The 22,449-nt window shown below is 39.0% G+C and overlaps 2 protein-coding genes across 2 annotated transcripts in view; one reads left to right on the forward strand and one right to left on the reverse strand.

Moving 5' to 3' along the window:
• Window positions 1-14,448, reverse strand: part of MARCHF5 (membrane associated ring-CH-type finger 5) — a 43,805-nt gene extending 29,357 nt beyond the window's left edge. Inside the window, exons 1-2 of the mRNA XM_045567811.1 lie at window positions 14,121-14,448; window positions 1,005-1,207 (exon numbers count right to left, since the gene is read on the reverse strand). Coding sequence (XP_045423767.1) covers window positions 1,005-1,207; window positions 14,121-14,155 — 238 coding nt within the window. The 5' untranslated portion in view covers window positions 14,156-14,448. The remainder of the gene's footprint in view (window positions 1-1,004; window positions 1,208-14,120) is intronic.
• A 57-nt stretch (window positions 14,449-14,505) lies between these two features.
• CPEB3 (cytoplasmic polyadenylation element binding protein 3) overlaps window positions 14,506-22,449 on the forward strand; it is a 185,768-nt gene continuing 177,824 nt past the window's right edge. Inside the window, exon 1 of the mRNA XM_045567810.1 lies at window positions 14,506-14,726. The gene's annotated coding sequence lies outside the window, so the exon portion shown is untranslated. The remainder of the gene's footprint in view (window positions 14,727-22,449) is intronic.

A 22,449-nucleotide genomic window follows, 5' to 3' on the forward strand; every position in this document is an offset into this window, starting at 1 on the left:
ACAAACACCAAAGAGAATGACACTGGTTCATAAATGTGTGGCTATGAACCAGATTATCAATGTGATGAAAGACATAATGGGGCCGGGCGCGGTGGCTCACGCCTGTAATCCTAGCTCTGGGAGGCCGAGGCGGGTGGATCGCTCGAGGTCAGGAGTTCGAGACCAGCCTGAGCAAGAGTGAGACCCCGTCTCTACTAAAAATAGAAAGAAATTATCTGGCCAACTAAAAATATATATATAAAAAAAAATTAGCCGGGCATGGTGGCTCATGCCTGTAGTCCCAGCTACTCGGGAGGCTGAGGCAGTAGGATCGCTTAAGCCCAGGAGTCTGAGGTTGCTGTGAGCTAGGCTGACGCCACGGCACTCACTCTAGCCCGGGCAACAAAGTGAGACTCTGTCTCAAAAAAAAAAAAAAAAAAAAAAAAAGACATAATGGAATAGCCTTAGTTATAGCTTCTTTTAAGTAATCTGCTATACCCCATTTTCAAAGACCTTTGGTTATACTTTGCTTGCCAATTCCCAGAAAAGAAATGGCGGTTTTCATGAAAGACAACCAGATAAATTGGATTCCAAAGACAAATTTAACTGTGTATCTTATTAAATCTTTAATTTCCCTTTTATTCTTTAACAGAAGAATTAAGAAATATTAGAAAGAACACACTACTGCTTTCTTTCTCGTACATTAACTGTCTCTAGAGAATTAAGCTCAAGTCAGCTTTTCATTATAGCTTTGTTATTTGATTATATACAGTTAGATATGCAAGTTCTTTCTTCTCTCAAATGGAAAATTAATACACAGACAAATGGATAAATTTGGAGATATATTAAGGATATCATAAACTGTTAGCAAAACAAATACGTCTCTGACATTTAGAAAGGAAACAGAAAGGGAATATAGAAATTCACAAAAAAGCAAAGAGATGGATCATCTAAAATAAACTTGAGATCACAGAGTTATGTGTAGTAACATCAAATATATCTGTTGTTTTTAAAGATATTCTTACCCAACTTTGGAAAAACTATTAAGTATTCAGCATTGCATTGAGGACATGCCACTCTGGCTGTACTGTTTCCTCTTTGTTTTTCATCCACCCAGCGTTGTAGACAAGCCTGGTGAACCCATTTTGTAGATCCTCTGCATCTGCATGGTCTCACCCATTCAGCTGTTCTATCATCTTCATCAGTGGCAAAACACACCCAGCAACTTCTGTAAATTAAACAAGAAAATGATGACATTTATCTTTAGGACCCCAGCCGCCTCTACATTGCAACTGTCACTGCATGGGATGAGCCTACTATGTTACATTGCAGAACTTCTGTCCTACATTAAAAAACTAAGAGAAAACAACCAGTATGTTCCCAGCAGAGGAGTTTCTTCTTTTTTTGTTTGTCCTTGTCTTTCTCTATATAATCTTGTGTTTTCTGAGTTTTGTTTGTATGCAATTTCCTCCATCTTTCTAGTAATTCTTCACCTTCTGTAATGAAACCAGAATGCAAAGACACAATCCTCAAGCTGTTTTTGGTTTACAAAATCTAATAATTCTTTGAGAAGTAGTAAGCACGGGAATATGTGAAATTCAGTGTTCTCCCCATTTCAATACTGCGAATTTTTTTTTTTTTGAAACAGAGTCTATGTCGCTCAGGGTAGAGTGCAGTGGTGTCATCACAGCTCACCACAATCTCTTGGGCTCAAGCGATCCTCCTGCCTCAGCCTCCGTAGTATCTGGGACAGGCACACGCCACCACATCCAGCTAATTTTTTCTCTTTTTTTGGTGGAGATGGGGTCTTGTTCTTGCTCAGGCTGGTCTCAAACTCCTGGCCCCAAGCAATCCTCCTACCTAAGCCTCCAAGAGTGCTAAGATTATAGGCATGAGCCACCATGCCCAGGCAATACTACCAATCTCTTAAACTTGGAAAAATAGTATATTACACAAGTGATTTTGCATATAATCTCATTCAATTTTCAACTGAGAAAAAAACCCCACCCATTTCTCTTACTGGTAAAGTATGACTGTAAAATGACAGAATATTAAAATTTTTTAAAAAAGGAAAAAGGAGATGAAGATATTAGGACAAACTGTTTTAGGATAGTAATGTTTCCATTATAGGTATGACTGGTTTTCCTTATTTTAGAATTAAATTATATTTATTATATTTGAAATCTAGAAGTCTCAAGTCTGGGATGTTTACATTAATAAAAATAAAATTTGACTGATATGGTTAATTTTAAAACATTTTTCTACTTTTTTTTTTTTTTTTGAATAATTGTATGGTGGCACCCACGTTGCTTTTAAGGGTACTTCGTGAAGTCTAATCTTTTCTTATGGAATTAGGTTGCAATTCCTTATTTTTTCTCCCAATTAACACAAGTTTTGACACAGATTTCCAGTAGGGCAAATACAGTTTAATTCAATGAGACTATTCTTCTTCCCCCCCATTAAAGTTTATACAAATGGAAACAACTGCTAATTAATGCTTGTTACCTACTGTGCACTTTTCACTTAATTGGATAAGTGGCCTCTGTCACAACAAGAAGCTTAACTATGCTCAGTGGGAAAGACTATATAGTCACGCACTATAGATGGGTGAGATCTCTAGTCCTTGTGGATCAACAGGAATTTCAATTGTGTTCCAATTAAAACATTTCAATTAGAACAGGAAAAAAAATTGAACTGAATCCATGGCAATAATGTCCAAAATTGTGATTTTTATTCAGCTTTCAAATCGGTCAGGTTTCATAGGATCTAGGTAGAATCAGGAGCATTTGTTTAGCATTCTGACTCTCTGACTCACTTCAGCTAAGCTGTCTGGGCCCTTATTGCTGTCTCATGGTTTCTCAAGATCTTGGGGGGGGGCAGCAGAAATTTGGGGTTTAAGGTACAACACGATTCCTCCTCTTTTCCAGGAACAAACAGTATCCCATATTTCCTATGAAAAATTACTCTTCCCTCCAACATCAGCCATATATGAGGTTTAGGCAGTTAGTACTGGCCCCATTCCCAGCTCCTGGGAAGAGTGACCCTTAGATTGGCCATTGTATCTCATCCCCCAGATCACAGTGATTGGAAGGCTGGGCCCATAAAGCTGGTCTTCCAGAGTCAACCTCAGAATGTTTGCTGGGAAGGTCAGTAAACAGACTTTTTCTCTTTTGCTGGGCTTAGAGGCAGAAGAATGTGAAACTATTGCTGCTAAGAAAGCCACCAAGCAGAGCCTTAAGAATCAAGAGGAAGCAAAGGTGAAAGATGGAAACTGATGGCATTGCTTGAGACATGGATCAAGTTGTGCTGTGCCTAAAGCTAAATATACTCTTATACTGTTCACTTACATAAACCAATAGATTATTCTTCTTTTTGGGAGGTTTAACCAACTTGGGTTGCATCATGTGCAACCAAAACAATCTGGACACAGAATGGCGGGTACTAAGAGATGGCCCCAACACAATCATATAATGTAAACTCAAATAGTTTTTATAAGTAAACTCAGTATTTTTTGTCAATAGCTTTATTTCCTACTGACCAGAACCTGAATAGAAGACTTAACCTAATTCCCAATGCAAGTACTTTGAGTCTTGCAAGCTTTCCTATTTCTTACACTGGGTAAAACATGCTCTTGATTTTGCTATTGGGTCAGGCTATTTCTTAGATAAAAAGTGCTAACAAAGATAAAACCAAACATTTTGAAATTTAAACTTTCTACTCATAATGCCATAACATTTATATTCCAGGGTTACTAAAACACAATTTAATTCAAGTTATTAAATATTTTCATTTTATAATTTATGGAATGGCAATTTGAATACTCTACAAAGGTACAAATAATTAATTGGCTATTTTCCATTTCAAAAGACAAAACCAAAAGCCTTTTGAAGTCCATACCCAAGGAAGGAGGAGGTTATAATTTCTGACCAAACTCTGAGAGTTTACGTCTATTTCCCCTGTACTCTCCAAACCTCTGACTCTCTCAGAATTCAGAGCTCAGTGTGATGCATAAGCATCACTTGGGAACTTGTCAGAAATGCAAATTCTCAGGCCACACCCCAGACCTATAGAATGAGAAACTCTGGGGGTGCCCAGGTTGTTTTAATAAGCCCTTCAGGTCATCAGGATATCAAAAGTTAGAAAACGTCTGCTCTAGCCATTCTTTCCTTTTTCCTTATTTCCTCTCTTTGTAAGTCTCCTTAACTCATCATAAAATAGAAATGAAATTCTGTTTTGCACTCACTGTAAACATTTTAAAAAATTATTTGGTTTTAAAGTTTAAACAGTAGGCTCCCTCCCTCTCCCCACCCCTTAATAAAAAAAAAAAAAATTAAACAGTAGGTAAAATGCTTAGGATTTTTCCTAAGGAGAAAAAGTTAAAATAATTTGGGAAAAATATTCTTTGAGTTCAGGATATTCCAGCTGGTTAAAGAACCTGGGGCTTTGGAACCAGACTGTGTGGGTTCAAATCTCTGCTAACCTTATAGGTTTAATGACAGAATCTCTTTCACAGAGTTGTTGTAAATCAGGTGTTCTTACTGGGGTCTATGAAAAATTTAGGGGCTGAGAGTTGGTAAATTTGGATGGGGAAAAAACATTACATGTTTATTTTTGCTAAGCTCTAAAAAAAATTTAGCTTTTTCTTCAATGATGAATGCAAACAAACCATAGCAATATCAGCAGTATAGCAAATTAGAAATTAGTACAGAAACCAAAAATTTTCATATTACTTTACAGCTGTCCAGATCCCAAAATAACATTTAGCTCATCATAATTTGAAATTAAGCTAACTGATAAATCTTGTATTTTAATGTGTTAAAGCTCATATGAGTATATTAGATAGCTGTATTTAATATAATTGGTTTTGTTTCTAATCTTATTTTGTTTTATTCTTTCCAAAAAATTCTGAGAAGGAATCCATAGGCTTAATCAGACTGCCAAAAGTATTTTTTAGCACAAATAAGATTTTATTTTAAGGTTATCTATTGCACAGGATTAAACACGTGATCCATAAACTTCTCAAGAACCGCCTGGCACACATATAACCTCCAAATGAACTAGCAATAACACTGATAATGATGGTGTCAACTTTACATCTATGCCTAGAATTTATGGATGCACTTTTCTTACCATTAGCATATAAAGCAATTCTGCTTGGCACCCTGGTATTCAGTGGAAAATGTTCTGGATTCCTAGTCATCCCCATATTTTTCAATAGGCCACACTACTACTTAAGATTCATTTAAACCCTCTCAATTCATTTTCTCCCACCCTTCTTTTTCCTTCTACTAGCTTTTCTAAATACCTCTTGCTTGCTGATGTATATACTCCTTATTTACTCCCACATCATCCCATTGATCAACTTAGGACACCTTAGTTCAGAGATCAAAGAACAAATTATTATCATATGAAGACAAGAAAGGAGGACTAAACTAGACAAATCTAAAGAATATTATTTATTCTTCAAAATAAATAGTCTTACTGGTATTAGTACTATCATTAATCTGTATAATAATGTGCCACACTTTATAAAAGGTCATTTAATTAATTCCATGGGATTTTAAAATATGATGGTTTTTGCTGGTTATAAAGGCTTGATAGTAAAATTTATAAACAGTTTAAGGAATATACATGACTAGGCTGCCTTAAATCTAAGATTATTCAAGATCTCCTCCTAAATCAACCAGAGTATCTATTAAGTACATTCATTATCTGATGCCAAAAGGAACTACATTTAAGGAACTTACAGTCTAGTTAAGGAACAAACATGCATACAAAGGTCACATAAAAACCACCACACCAAACATTAAGTGCCAATAAAAGGTGTTAGAAACCATAAGTAATACAGAAGAAATGTGATGAGAGTAAGAAACAGGATGAAACAGCTGAGGTTTCAAGAAAAGAACTACAGATGAGGATTCAAGTTAGATGCAAAGAATAGGGGTATGTGAAGAAAAACAGCATAAGCAAGTTTAGAGATGGAAATGAGCATGTATGTTCATGGATCAATGTGGTTGGAGCAGAAAGGTTTTACCAAGATAAAGCTGGGTATTACAAACCAGTTGGGAATGGATAAACAACAAAGACAACCTCACTTTATAAGGTTCATTTGTGACTCACTTATAGTTTATGTAGAAAAAAGTGAGGGGGGACTTTATCAATAAAATGGTTTTTCACTGCTACATAAATTAACTAAGATAGAGACGGTTATCTTAAAAAAACAGCTGGTAGTAAAGTCTATCTTTGCAGACTCAAAGTGCAGGTGTTCATTTTGGATTATTAGGAAGATCTTGGAAGTCATAGGTTCCTGCCCTAGAAATCACTGTGATGAAAATCGGAGTGCGGTGGAACAGAATTCTAGAATACGGAGAGTGAGTATGGAATAAGCTTTGTATTATATATGGTGCCATAATAGTGTTATTTACATGACTTTTAAGGAAAGAAAACAAGCACTCCTTAATTCAGAACAAGCTTAGAGATCCACACTTCAGTTATTGCAAGTAAGCCCTCATTCAACAATGGAAAAAAACTGCACATTGCTTGTTTTGTCTCAGGATTAAAAGTGTCACACCCAATGTATCTGGAACATGAAATACACCATCAAGGAGACTAAAAGTCCCTCTATATATCTGCTTACTCAAGTGGAACGGAAGTATCTGGATCTATCAAAGACATATAACCACAATCATGACACATTACTAAAGGACAATGCTGAAGAGAAATACAGCCAGCCTTCTGTATCTGAGGGTTCCTCATCTGCTGATGCAAACCACCTTGGGTCAAAAATATTCAGGAAAAAAATCATGTTCTGTATTGAACCTGTATGGACTTTTTCTTGTAATTATTTCCCAAACAAACAACTATTTATATAGTATTTACACTCTATTAGGTATTATAAATAATCTAGAGAGAAGTATACAGGGGGATGTGCATAGGTTATATGCAAATAACACAGCATTTTATATCAGGGACTTGAGCATCAGTGGGATTTTGGTATCTGAGGAAAGTCCCAGAACCAAACTGCCACAGATACCGAGGGCCAACTGTACATCACATTTATTGGGTGCATATTCATGTTATGCCCTTTGTCTCTGATCTTCATAAACCCCAAAAGCACAATTATTTCCACTTAAATAAGGAACCAAAAGCTCAGAAAGGTTAAGTGATCTGTCCAAGGCCACACAGTAAGCAGAGAGGCATGGATGCAACCTAGGCCTTGACTCTAAAATATCAGCTTTTTTCACTGTATCATGCTGCCATATGTATAGCATACTCTGAGACAAACTTATATTTCCCATTTCATAGGAAATTATAGCCAGTACAAGAAATGTGTTTCATTTTTGTTATGGTACATTTAAGCAGCCATAAGGAGCTTCCTCTGGAGATCCAAATCCTGTCCAGTGTACTCCAATGTACCATATAAATACTATCATCATCTATGTGAACTATCATCACAAAGAATTAGGAGATACTGGAGATGAACTGCTGTATGAATTTGGAGAAGAGGGGAAAAGTATTTCTGGCTGACATAATCGGAAGAACTCTAAACAAGGCAGAACCTAAGTTAGGTCTTAAAGAATGAGTAGAACTTTGAAAGACAAGATGCCAAAAAAATAAATAAATAAAAAATCCACCTTGTGTTTGGAGGAAAGTGAGCAAACCAGCTTGGCTTGGGCAAAAAAATTATGTACTTATTTATAAAAAGAAAAAAGGCTTTAAAAAAGCCGTTGGTGCCAACTATGTACTCAATATCTCAAACATAACAGGGAGCACGATAAAGATCTATCTGAATAATGATGAGACTATGGAGGGTCCTGAAGGCCAGAATTTGAATTTAATCTTAATAATAAGAAAAGGCCGGGCGCGGTGGCTCACGCCTGTAATCCTAGCACTCTGGGAGGCCGAGGCGGGTGGATTGCTCAAGGTCAGGAGTTCGAGACCAGCCTGAGCGAGACCCTGTCTCTACTAAAAATAGAAAGAAATTATCTGGCCAACTAAAAATATATATACAAAAAATTAGCCGGGCATGGTGGCACATGCCTGTAGTCCCAGCTACTCGGGAGGCTGAGGCAGTAGGATTGCTTACGCCCAGGAGTTTGAGGTTGCTGTGAGCTAGGCTAACGCCACGGCACTCACTCTAGCCCGGGCAACAAAGTGAGACTCTGACTCAAAAAAAAAAAAATAAATAAATAAAATAAAATAAAAAATAATAGAAAATACAGATCTTAAGCAAATGAGGCAATTTAAAAAACAGTGCGCCTGCAAGATTATTCTAAGCACTCATATATCATAAAGAATGAAAAGATAGACACTGTGATTCAACAGAGGGTCTCCTATGGAGTAGGCTCTTGGTGGGAAATAGGATAGGGAATACAGGTAGTTTCTATTCTCAATGAACTTCCAATTGAATATTAAGTGTGGTAGTAAGGGTATGTGTCTGTGTAAAGCTCTGAGATATAGGATAAGTGCATTAAAAATTTACAGTACAATGTGATTATACTATAATTAATTCATAAGGTTCTGTGGAAACATAGGAAGGAGTCACTAACTCTGCATGGGGGAGCTATGCAAGGCTTCAATGTGATATTTGAGCTGAATTCAATCAAATATTCAGATGGATAAAGGCTGGCCAGGTACCTAGAAGGGAGTAAGGCATATAAAGCAAAAATAAGGAGATGAAAGAGCAGGGCCAGTGCTATGGCTCACGCCTGTAACCCTAACACTCTCGAAGGCCGAGGTGGGAGCATCGCTTGAGGTCAGGAGTTGGAGACCAGCCTGAGCAAAAATAAAAAAAATTAGCCTGGTGTGGCGGTGTGTGACTGTAGTCCCAGCTACTCAAGAGGATGAGAAAGGAAGATCACTTGAGCCTAGGAGTTTGAGGTTCTAGTGAGCTATGATATAACATACTCTAGCCAGGTGACAGAGTGAGACTCTGTCTCAACAAAACAAAAGAGCAGGACATATTCAGGGGACAATGAAGTGAAGTGTAGGAGAGGATGGTTAAGGTAGGCTGGGGCTGGATTACAGTAATAGATCAAAGCATATTAAGCTCTTGAAAGTTTAGATTTTTAACCTTATAAATGATATAGAGGCTAGCAGGTTTCCAAGTATGGGAATGGCATGATTATAATTGTGCCTTGGCCAATTTCAGTGCCACTCTAAGGGCCAAAATGGACCAGGAGAAAAACCGGAGCCAAAATGAGAAAAAAGAATCTACAGTATTTGATGAACAAGTAGATTTGGAAGGAAAGAAGCAAGCAAAAAAACCAAAACAACAACAAAGAAGACTTAGGTTTTATAGCTGATGGACTAGAAGACCAAATATCATATCAAAGACCAAATATTGAGAGGTCAAGACAAGTAAAAGTTAGGGAAGTATCAGTAGCTTAGTTTTAGGTAAGTTGGTAATACTGTATACATACAAATGGAAATGTCCACTGGGCAGCTAGAAATGAGCTGCTGAAGGAAATGAGGGAAAGAGGTCAGGAATAAAAACACAGATCTGGGAGTTGCTCAAATAGAGGTGAAAATGCAATAGTAAATGAGTATACTTTTTCAGAATAATAAATGCTGAGAAGTGGACCATACTTAAGGATTGAAGGAAGAAAAGGTAAGGTGATACATAAGGAAGGAGGAAGAAAAGCTAACAGTGGAAAAAGAAATATAATGGTATAATATCATTTCAAGAAGTTAGGGAGTGGTACTAACAGTTTTATCTCTAGTACACATGTCAGAAACGTGAAGACCAAGAAAATGTCATTACATTTGCTGATTAAGAAATTATTGGTGACCTTTAATATACTTGTAGTAGAGCTAAGGACAAGAAAGGGGAATGAAAGTCAAATTATAAGGAGTGATAATAAAGAGAAAATAAGAAGCTAAATGTTTTAAACAGGAACTAGATTAAGAAAAGAGAGTGGTATGTTAATATGCTTTTGTATATAAAAACATTAAACAAAGCTGGAAGAATATAAACCCATTTAGGGCAGTATTGTGGGGATGAGAAGATGTGGGACTGGAGATAGTGGTTAAAGGGGATTTTTATCTATAATGTTTCCACTTTTCACACATACATATAAAAGCAAATATAACTAATTGTTAATGGTTTTTAATTCCAGATATTCATATGTAATTGTGAAAATGGGATAGTGATGTGACTGAGAAAAAGATGTCAACTGACAGAGAATATGAAATTGCTTTAATGGGAACTAAGAGATGGTAATATAAATCAGAAGATAATGCAGCATGCTCCTATTAGAGTATAGGTTCCCTGGTCTTCAAAGGGGATATACATCTGTGAAAATTCTAATTCAATTTGCCATTGCAAGAAAGAGTAAGGAGACAAGATCACTCTCTCTGCTCTTTCTCCCATCTGACTGTTCTGGGGAAACTGGCTACATTTCTTGCCTTCTCATTAGATACAAGTGATGCAAAACAACCTCAACAAATTCCTGAGTTTTTACTGTGAGATGGGAGAAGCAAAAGTTTCCAGAAACATCTCTCAAAGGACCAGGCTTCAAATCTGAGGTTCATTCCTTCAGTTTGTTACAATATTCTTTGTATTGTTCTCTGTACATTTAATCCTAACTTTGAGGAGTTTAAGAGAAAATGAAAAAGTAGGTGGTGACAGAGAAAGTAATATTTAACAAACTTATTAAAGAGTTTGATATATAAAGGGTTTGGGGTTTATCACTCGTTAGAATTTCAGGAAATGGTATTTGTGATCCCAAATCATTTGTAACACTAGAAAAATCACCCCTCTTCCCACTATTCTTAATTGTTTACCCACAGTAACTTAAAAGGTTCAAATAATAAATTTACATAAAATAGTTGATTAGCTGATGAAAATGAAAGGCAATCAAAATATATATATACCCACATATATACACTCTTCCCAACTACAATTACCGCAATAATCAAATTTAACAAGATAAACAAATGATAGCTAAAGTGAGTTATTTGCAAAGGATAAGGTAACTCAACTTCAGCTGGTACTAAGTTGCCACTAGTTTAAAAATCCTGAAAGATTAAGTGGTATAAATTGAGCATACCATTCATGTTATGATTAAAATAGTTCGACAGATAATGGAACACAAACATCACTGGAATTTAAGCTCCATAAAGGCATTTTCATTATGTTCACTACAATATACTAAGGGCCCTGAATGGCACTGGGCATATATAGGCACTCGGTATTTGTTAAATAAATTCAAAAATGCAAATGTTTAATAACTGATTCACTATAAAATACATAACTTTTAACCTAAAAGCAGTAGAGTATGTTATACACATATCCTTAGTCTTCACAATGATAAAACCCGAACTGAAGAAATAAACATATGGGCTGTTTTCTGAGCTAAATTCTGTCCCTCAAAAATTGCCACCAAAGATCAGGCTGGGTAGAAGCCAAATTCATGAAAAGAATTTTGGGACCTAATAGGTTGACATATTTTAGTCTTGTTGGGCCTGTATTTCCCAAACGAACCATGTTGAGTATCTTAGTGTTCAACTTGCATGTAAGGCCAGTTCAAATTAAGATGATAGTAAATATGAAGGAGATAGAGGGGAAAATTGCCACTCTCGTAATACTGGTACCTTCTGTTTGCCCAACATAGTGTTTTATCGTTTTATAAAGATGCATGTGAAGTACGATATTTCCATTTTATAAATAAGAATATATAGCCTCAGAATCCAAAGTCACAGAGCTAGTAAGTGGCAAATTAAAACTTCCAAGATTTCCACCTCTGAAGCCCAAGCTTTTCTCGCTAAACGATACTACCTCTTATCACGAAATAAACCCCTAGGGTTTAGGGCAGTGGTTTTCAGCCATATCAGAAACATCTAGAAGGACTTTGAAAACATAAATGCCCAGGCTCTACCCTCCAGCAATTTGCGATCTAACTGGCCTTTGGCAAGGTCCAAGCATCCATCCACAGTTTAATATGCTCCCCAGGGCCAGGTGTGGTGGCTCACACCTGTAATCCTAGCACTCCGGGAGGCCGAGGCGGGTGGAAGCGGGTGGATGGTTTGAGCTCAGGAGTTCCAGACCAACCTGAGCAAGAGCGAGACCCTGTCTCTACTAAAAATAGAAAGAAATTAGCTGAACAACTAAAAATATACAGAAAAAATTAGCCGGGCATGGTGGCGCATGCCTGTAGTCCCAGCTACTCGGGGAGGCTGAGGCAGGAGGATCGCTTGAGCCCAGGAGTTTGAGGTTGCTGTGAGCTAGGCTGATGCCACGGCACTCTAGCCTGGGCAACAGAGTGAGACTCTGTCTCAAAAAAAAAAAAAAAAAAAAAAAAAAAAATGCTCCCTAGGTGATTCTAACATGAAGCCAGGTTGCAAACTATACTGACCTAGACAATAAAAGTCTTTGAAAGTCATGTTAAGAATCTACCTTGAAGTATGCCCAAAAGGTACGAAGACGAGCACCGCCAGTGTTGTAGTCACCTGCTTCAGTAAATGGCAGCCAGAATCTCCAAGTTTCTGTTGAGTTTTAAGTTTTAAATGGCTCACTAGCACTACTTGGCTTCTTACTGTTATGGAAATCTCCAAAGAGCATATGAAAAGCCAGGTCAGCCTTTAGACATAAGAACTTTTATAAGTCACTAAGTAAAAGTGAAAGCAGGAGGCCTTAATTAAGAGGAAGGAACAATTAAGTACAAAATACCCCGCACCAGAACAAGGTTTCATCTTATTGGAATTGGCAGTGGCAGGAGTTGGTCCCCTCTGGGCATATTCCCATATGCCACAATTTGCCAGTATGCTAAATTATAGTGAATGGAAAACCTGGTAAAGTATCAGACCCCCTAGACAACTAAGGAAACTGACAAGCAAGTTCATGCATTAGTTCACACAACAAATATTTACTGATTACCTCCTGAGTACCAAACTCTGTTCTAGGATTCAAGATAAACAATGATTAGCTTCTGCCCTAAAGGAGCTAGAAAACTAAATATATTAAAAAAGGGTTAGTCAATACAAGTGTCAGGACACTGACCTGAAACAAGGACCAGATTAATCACCAGTCATCCCAACTGAAAAAAGTCAGTGACATATTTCTATCAATTTAGATGTCTCAAAATTCTAAGCTCCAAAGGAAATGCCTGCCAATCTGGGAGGAGGTGTATGCCTAGGTGATTTGTGTTCTGGGTATGGCAGACCCAAACAGCATTTAACTGGGTATAATCCTAATTAAAGAAAGCCCTTCACTTAACACCTTACAGTTGGACCTGTATTTAGTACAAAGAGCTGTACCACCTGCTGAACAGGGTGGCAGGTGATGTCTGTTGAGAGTTGTAAGCCACCACAAACATTATGAATTAGCTTGTACAACTGGATATGTCAGGAAGTTAAGACCCGGCTAGGGGGAAAAGTGGTTTCAGAGTTTCCAAAAACTCCTGGTAGAACTCATGGACTATAATTTGAACAGCAGAGGGCGGTGCAGCTGACTACACAAATAGCTTTAACGACTGGAGCCCCCCAGGAATGGACAACTGACCCAATATAAGCTGAAACTTTCTCAATGAACTCAACGATCATAAAGTATGCTGAGTGTTCAGTTTTGGACTTGTGTGGCTGTTTTCCATAACCTCTACTCTGGTCTGACCGTTAAAGCTCCCTTGCGGATACTCTGACCTTACAATTTGGGGTTGGGGAGGGGACGGGGTGAGGGAGGGCGCAGGAACGAAATCAGCCAATCAGGTTTTCCAAAAGAATGTTTATCCTTGTTTCTCGTAAAGAGACGTAAAACTGTAATTCACCTGAAAGATAATGTGGTTCTTTTTGCCAGTGACATCGATGACACACGCGTTACCACATGGTTCGGGGGGGGAGGGGAAGAGAGTAAGAAAAAGAAACTAAATCTATAGGTTAACACAAGCCCCTCTCACTTCAAAACGGTGTTCAAGCAAAACAAGACACAGCTCCTTAACTAAGTTGCGCTCTCAGTTTACGACCCAGGCCGCCCGTTCTGTCCTCCCCCAAGTAGACTCCAAACTTTCTGTCCCTCTCACGGCCCCCCTGGCCGTGGAACTCCTCCCGGCACGCCGGGCTCGGCTCGGGAAGAGCCTCGAAGGCTGGCGCGGGCAGGGCCAGAGCGAGGGTCGGCGGCTCCCGTCCTCCCCCAAAGCTGCCCGTACCTGTCCAGCATCTGCTGTAGGGCTTGGTCCGGCATCTTCCTTGAAGCCGGCGCACTCGGCCCTCCCCAGCGGACCCAGTCGGGGCCAGGCCAGGGACAATAGCACTGAGAGGCGGCGGAGTAGGCCTCAGTCCGGCGGTAGCCGCGAACCCGCCACCCAGCTTCCCGGGGCAGCTCCGCGAGCCCGGCGGCTGGGGTGCGGGGCCTGCGGGCGTCCGGAGGAGGCGGTGGGGAGCGAGGAGGAGGAGCCTGGGGCGGGGAGGCGGCGATCGCGGCCGGGGTTCCTGCCCGTCGGCCCGAGGTTCCGGTCCATGGACCGCGGGCGCCGAGTTGCTGCCGGCGGAGGAGCTACCTCTGTGAGGTAAGAGTCGCCGCCTCCGTGCGCGCCGGGGTCACGACGCAGGACGGCCCAGAGCAGCCTGGGAGATGTAGTCCTCGGACCATCCCCGCCAGAGGCTGCACAGCCCGCCCCGACCACCGCCGCCGCCGAGCCCGCTGCCGCCCGGCCGGCGCCCTCCCTTTTCCTTCCTCCAGGGGGAAAAAATGTCCTTCGGGCCGCTTTCCAGGAAGCAGCAGGATGTGCCGCTCTACTGTCAGTAGCAACAAGGTCAGCCCTCCTTGCCCGTTTCTTTCCTCCTCAGTTCTTGCCCTCAGGTAGAACCGAGCCAGGTGAGGGGAGGGGGCTGAAGGGCCATTTTTCGTGAAGGTCCCCAGCCCCGGCCGTGGCCGTGGCGTCGCGTCGGGGCTGTTCGTGGCGGCGGTGGGGGTGGCAGAAACTCCTTCTGGAGCCCCTGGCGCTGGGGCCAGCCTCCCCCGCGTCAGAGCCCATTTCAGGGGAATTACACAACCCCCGCAAGGGGTCGGGTGCTTTTGGTGCCTGAGGCTATACTTGAGGTGGCGCGTGGGTAGGGGCTGTCTTGACCTGACGGTTGCCACCCGAGTCTCTTAGTATGTGTTTGGGGGTGGCGGAAGAAAAGGTGATTCCTTCCCTAGGAACCTTCCGAAATGTGCCTGGGCTATCAAGGGCTCGCCGACAGTCTCCAAATGGAACGTGTTCGTGAATAAACAGCCCCTGCTTACTCAGCTGTGGGTTGTCAGGGATGTTTGTTTCTCTCTCTGCTGTTGGTCACTGTTAACCATTTCTGGTCGCCTTGACACCTCCAAGCAGGTGGATTGCGGGTGGGGGAATGAAAAAAAGAGAAATAAATCACTCGAATTATCCTCTGACGCCTTATGGGTAGCTTTGGCGGGAGGGAGCTGTTGGCTTAAACGCGTATTTTGGACGACCTGTGGCACTCTCTAGTGCTGTAATTGGTAGGACGTCTGGTATTTTTCCCTTCATTATGTCTAATTTCTGGGAAAAGGTGTTTGATTTTTCTTTAAATGAAAATGTGGTTTTTTGAGCTCTTTTTTTAAATGTAGAATTTTACAATCAGCTTTTAAATTTCTGTTCAAAGTTTGCTCTCTGAATGTGTTTAAACAAGCATGTACATTGCCAGGAAAAAAAAATAACATGTGACCAGATGTTTATGTGGCCGCCAATTTCTGAAATTTGCTTTTATGAAAGGCTTTGAGGAATTAATACTTAACCTTTTTCTCATGAAATGAGAAACGCCCCCACCACAAGGAAAATGAGTGTTTAGTTTAATCAAGGTGTCTAATATTTTAAATTCTCACTTCTTGCTCCTTGTACTATGTAATTCTTCCCTTAGTGTGTATTTATCTCTTAAGCAATTGTCAGCCATAGGAGTTGGATATGTGATTCCTGCTTAAAAACAGAATTTCACCCTAGCATATTGATTAAATAGATGAGTGCAAAGTCCATTAAGCTTTATGATTTATGCTACTAAAAGAAGTTCTTATCTCATCTTAGAATTTCTATTTGAACCTAAATTGGAAAATATGACATAATTTTGCTGATAGCAAAGCCTTGTGGAGATTGACCTTATTATACCAAAATATGGCTTTTATATTTGTAGTTTTATGAGAAGTCAGTTTCCTGGCTGTACCAAAACCCTTTGAAGTAGAAAAAAATATTCCGTTGTTCATTTTAAGAATGAATGGCACCTGACCCAGTAATTCTACTTCCAGGTATCTCCCAAAGAAATGAAACATTTGTCTACACAAAGTCTTGTTTGTGAATATTCATAGCAGCATTATTCTTAATAGCCAAAAAGGAGAAACAGGCTGGGTGCAGTGGCTCACACCTGTAATCCCAGTGTTTTGGGAGGCCGAGGCAGGAGGATCTCTTGAGGCCAGAAGTTCGAGACTAGCCTGGGCAATATAGTGAGACCCCATCTCTACAAAAAATGAAAATATTAGCCTGAGCGTGGCGGCATGCACCTGTAGTCCTAGCTATTGGGGAGGCTGAGGTGGGTGGATTGTTCAAGTCCTGGAGGAGTTTGAGGTTACAGTGAGCTATGATCATGCCACTGCACTGTGGCCTGGGCAACAGAGTGAGAATCTGTCTCTTAAATAAAGAAAAGAAAAGAAAAGTGGAAACAACCCAAATATTCACCTACTGATGAATGGATAAACCACATGTGGTATACCCACACAGTAGAATAGTATTAAGTAATAATAAGGAATGAAGTTCTGATACATGCTATAACATGGAAGATACCCTGAAAACATCATGCTAAGTGAAAGGAACCAGTCACAAATACAGAGATCACATATTGTATGATTCCATTTATATGAATGGTCCAGAATGGGCAAATCCACAGAGACAGAAAGTAGATTAGTGATTGCATAGTGCTGGATGGGTTAGGGAAGAATAGGAAATAACTGCTAATGAGTATGAGCTTCCTTTTTAGGGTGATGAAAATGTTCTAGAATTAGATAGTGGTGATGGTTACACAAATTTGTGAGTTATATCAATATTAAAAATATGATAAAACAAAATTAGATTATGGTGATGGTGGCACAGCTCTGTAAATATACTCAAAAAACCCATTCAATTGTGCATTTAAAATGGGTGAATTTTATGTTATGTAAATTACATCTCACTAAAGCTGTTAAAAGAGTAATTAGCTCCATATAAAACGTTCATAAGGACTTCTAAAGAGAAATATATAAACAGATAACTGAGGCCGGGTGCAGTGGCTCACGCCTGTAATCCTAGCACTCTGGGAGGCTGAAGTGGGTGGATCATTCGAGGTCAGGAGTTCGAGACCAGCCTGAGCAAGAGCGAGACCTCGTCTCTACTAAAAATAGAAAGAAATGATCTGGCCAACTAAAAATATATATAGAAAAAATTAGGTGGGCATGGTGGCACATGCCTGTAGTCCCAGCTACTCGGGAGGCTGAGGCAGTAGGATTGCTTAAGCACAGGAATTTGAGGTTGCTGTGAGCTAGGCTGACGCCATGGCACTCTAGCCCAGGCAACAAAGCGAGACTCTGTCAAAAAAAAAAAGAAAAAAAAAGCAGATAACTGATAATTCTTTATTATCAACTTTGGTTTTTTTATTACTATGGGCAAAAATCATGATTGATAATAACTCATGAAATAATCCTTACATTTGAAATGGGTGACACATACAGTTTGAATATCGTCTGTCACCTTTGTTTTCTATGTCTCTTGTACTTTCCAATAATACTCAGAATAGCTGGAATTATAATTTTTTCTCTGATTTTGAAGGAAAAAAGTCTTAATTACTTAGAGTTTTGTCTGAGCAAAAAGAAAAAAAAAGTTGAAATACATGCCATTAATATAGGGTTAAAATTTCTGGTAAATGATATTCAGCCAAGGGAATAACCAACGTGACTATAGCCAAAAGGAATTTTTTTACTTAGAGATATTTTGAAAAAGAAATTAAGCTACTGAAAATATTAAAGATTCTTCCAGCTTCAGAGGACAAGAACAAAGATTGACAAGGTAGAGTTATCCAAAAGAGTTATGGAATATTTTATTCATTCTATAATGGATTTAGAGATATCTGAGTATGAATTGCTCTAAATATGTCAGGAAATTTAAAATATTATAGTATATCACTTTAATGTTTCTCCATCACACTTGTTTTGAACTGTCTACCAAAAGTGGCCTTGGAGGTGTTCCTTAGAAAAATGGTATAAAATATTCAGGTGTCCACCAAGGAGAACTGTCAATTGCCAAATTTGGCAATAAACTGCAGGCTGAGTCCTCGCTGCAGGCTACGTAAAGTTCTTCATTAATTCTTTCAGCATACGTTTTCAGAGAACATATGATGTGCGTGGGTACTCTAGCAGCAATTAAACTATAACTACCCTTTAAGAGCATGTAAACTATGTACCTAACAATGTTGTATTTAGAAAAATAAATAAAACAAGGTATAATAATGAAATATTATATAATGATAACACATGAGGAAGCGCCAAATAAATGGCATGGAAATATAAAGTGATATAGAAGTTCATAGGAGATTGTTTTGGGCTGTTAAAGCTTTGTGAAACAGTGATTTAGGATCTACCTTGTAGCAAGAGGAGTAATTATGTAGGTGAAGGGGTAGAGAGGATCTTAGGTCTGGATAAGGGTGAAAAGATGTAAAGAGAGGAGTTATCCTTTATAACTCAAACTGTAGGTCTCTGTTGTATAATTGGAAAATACGGCTAGCTGGTACTATGGTTTGAACCTGTCCCCTAATGTTCATCTGTTGGAAACTTAATCCCCAATGCAACAGTCTTGAGAGTTGGGATCTTTAAGAGGTGATTAGGTCATGAGGGCTCTGCCCTCATTAATGGATTTATATAGTTATTGAGGGAGTGGGTTCATTATTTTGAGAGTGGTTTTGTCATAAAGGTGAGTTTGGCCTTTTTTTGCTATCTCACACTCTCTCACCATGTGATGCCTTCTGCCATGTTATGATGCAGCAAGAAGGCCTTCACCAGTTGCAGCCCCTTGATCTTGGACTTCTCAGCCTCCAGAACTGTGAGCCAAATAAATTTATTTTCTTTTTAAATTACCCATTCTCAGGTATTCTGTTTTAGCAACACAAAACAGACTAAGACAGCTGGTGAAGTAGGGAATAATTAAAAGGCCTTGAATCCATTAATTCGTTAAAGATTTCTTAAATATATGTGACAGTCACTAAACTAGGCATTGAGGATACAATGATGAATGAAAACAAGCATAATCTTTGCCTTTGTGGAGTTTATAGTGGGAGAAATAATCACACAAATAAAGTTTTTAAATTGCAAATGTGGTACATAATGTTATAAGAGATTATAACTAGGGAAAGTTTCTCTGAGGAAGTGTCTGTTATGTTGAGGGCTGAAGAAGAGCAGGTGTTAACTATTCATAGATAAAGGGAGGAGGGAAAAACATTCCAGGCCAAAGAACAGCATGTGCAAATGCCCTGGGAAGGAAAGCCCTGTAATGACTAGGAGAAAATGAAACAAAGAGGGGATCTTGGAGCAAGACGAAATAAAAAGTATTAAAGAGTGAAAGACTATGAAGAAAAGAGATTTAAAGGCCAACTTAAGGAATTTTGCCCTTATACTAGGAGAGAAGGAAGCTGCTTGGGAGGAAGGTTTAGGCATAAGAAATAGACCCCATTTTTTAGGAAATGGGAAGTTAACTTGTAGTAGTTCCTAAACCTACTGTGACTGAGAGCATTTTCCTGGATATTCTAATCTGTGTGCCCTGTAGTGGTGCCTAATTAGCTGTCTTTTTAACAAGTTCTCTAAGTGATAATTAGACTGTTAGAGAATCTCTGCAAAGATAACTGCAATGGTTAAGAGCTTCAACTCAAACACAGGTTTGTGTCTTAGCATTGCCACTCAGAAGCCCACAACTTTGGGCAAGTTACAGAATCTGTTTAAGTCAGATTCCTCACCTCCAGGGAAGAATTATAGAACCTACCTTTTTGGGTTCCTGGGAGGATTAAATGAGAAAATTCATTTAAATTGTTCAGTACAAGGCTGCACATATGGTTAAGAGCTCAATTGGTGTTAGCTCTTAATTATTACTACTGAAAGTTCTTCAGTAAAGGTGAGAGTGATTTAGGGGATTAATCTTGCAGTGGTATGTAGGGTGGGGTTGGAACAGAGATGAGTTAGGCCTGGGCTAGGTCTCAGTAACTTGGCTGTAGTCTGTAAACATTTTCTTTTTTTTTTTTTTTGTCTTCTTTTTAAATGTATTTTTCCATGCCCCATTGATCTTGGAGTGTAAGCATTTTCATAAGTTTGCTTTAACATGGCTATTAGTTCTTGAAGATCCTTAGATAGACTTAAAAGTTCTCAAGTAGATAATGTCCCTGGTACTCTTTAAAGGACATTCATGGGAAGACTTTGGTCCCCAGAATATATTTTACTGGTTAAGCATCTACAGGATTTCTTTGAATTGACTTTGTTCATTTGCTACTTATAGAGAGGAGTCTAACATCTGTCTATTTATATTCCTTTGCTATCCAGAGAGTGTGTTGGCATATACACACTGTAATGGGGTAGATATTTACAAAAGATAAATAATTTTATAAATAATCATCATCTACCTATTTGCCTTCTCAAAAATATGGTAGAAGACCCATTACTTTACTTTACTTTTTTTTTTTTTTTTTGACAGAGTCTCACTCTGTTGCCCAGGCTACAGTGCCGTGGCATCAGCTTAGCTCACAGCAACCTCAAACTCCTGGGCTCAAGCAATCCTCCTGCCTCAGCCTCCCCAATAGCTGGGACTACAGGGTGTGCCATCACGTGTGGCTAATTTTTTCTATTTTTAGTCTATTTTTAGTTGAGATGGGATCTCACTCTTGCTAAGGCTGGTCTTGAGCCTTAAGCAATCTTCCCACCTCAGCCTCCCAGAGTACTAGGATTATAGGTGTGAGTCACCACACCCAGCCTCCCATTACTTTTCATTATCCTTGCTTAAATTCTTTTTTTCTTGGTTATGTGTCCCTGGGCCATGCAGTGCTGTGTCAATGGTAGGAAAAAAAAAAATCACAGGATAATATGTCACATCTTCCTTTCTGTAGCTTGTTCCTGGAGTATCCATTTTATGAGAAAATGTATATATAAATAATTGTTTTCCTTTTTAAACAAAAATAGATTTCATAGAGCAGCAATTCTCAAAGTGTTGTCTTGCAGACCCCAGACCTCCTTGATACCCTTTCCAGAGAGCATATAAGGTCAAGACTATTTCCATAATAATAGTAAAACATTATTTGGGTTTTTCACTGCATTAGCATTTACACTGATGGTGCCAGCAATAAAAAATCACTGTCACTTAATGTCCAGGATTAAGCAGTAGAAGATATTCATTTTATTAAGTCTTGACTCTTGGATACACATATTTTTAATATTCTGTATGATGAAATGGGAAGTATGTACACTTCTGCATCCAAAGTATGATAGTTGCCTCAGAAAAGTACTTATGCGATTAAGTTGTAAGCTGACCTGGCTGGCTGCTTTTTCATGGCACATTGTTTTTAACTGAAAGACTGACAGTTAAAATTTAAAACATTTGTACTGCAAAGGATACTGTCAAAGTGAAACAACAACCCACAGAATGGGAGAAAATTTTTAGAAATCCTATATCTGAAAAGGGACTTGTATTTAGAATATGTAAAGATTTATTACAACTCAATAATAAAAAATACCCCAATTTAAAAATGTACAAAGGATTTAAATAGACATTTCTCCAAAAATATATAAATAGTAAGCACATGAAAAGATGCTCACTATTATTAGCCTACATATCTATAGATGAGGGATTCTTTTTAACCTAAAATTCTTGGACCCCTTAGGGATCTAATATTTGTTTTTATGTGTACATTTCCTTGTTGGTTTTCTTTTTTCTTTTTTTTTTTCTTCCCTCCTGAGGATGTTATTAATCCCAAATTGATTAATACCTGTTGCTTTTAAAACTTGACTTTCAAAGTTTGCTATTACCCCAAAGCTCTGTTGCTCTCAAGCCTTCACAGAAATTAACAGTGGCCCCTGCTCATAATGGCAGATAGAACTTCTCTTGGAAAGAATAAAGACAGCAATGAACCTAAAATGTGAAGTACTGTAAATAGACATGCACTATAGTACTGTGAAAGAAAAATGAAGGTGGGTTATCAAAAGGGGAAGATAGAACTTCGGAAAAACACAGACTGCAGCCATCGTGAGTTACCCAGAACTCAAACAAATGGGAAAATAATTTGGCCTGGGTATGGTGGCATATGCCTGTAGTCCCAGCTACTGGGGAGACTGAGGTAGGAGGATTGCTTGAGCCCAGGAGTTTGAGGTTACTGTGAGCTAAGTTGATGCCACAGCACTCTAGCCTGGGCAACAGAGCAAGACTCTGTCAAAAAAAAAAAAAGAAAAGAAAAGAAAAGAAAAGAATTTGCTGAAAAATAAGAAAAATCAAC

This window comes from Lemur catta, chromosome 14, assembly GCF_020740605.2.
Source record: "Lemur catta isolate mLemCat1 chromosome 14, mLemCat1.pri, whole genome shotgun sequence".
NCBI classification, from domain to species: domain Eukaryota; kingdom Metazoa; phylum Chordata; class Mammalia; order Primates; family Lemuridae; genus Lemur; species Lemur catta.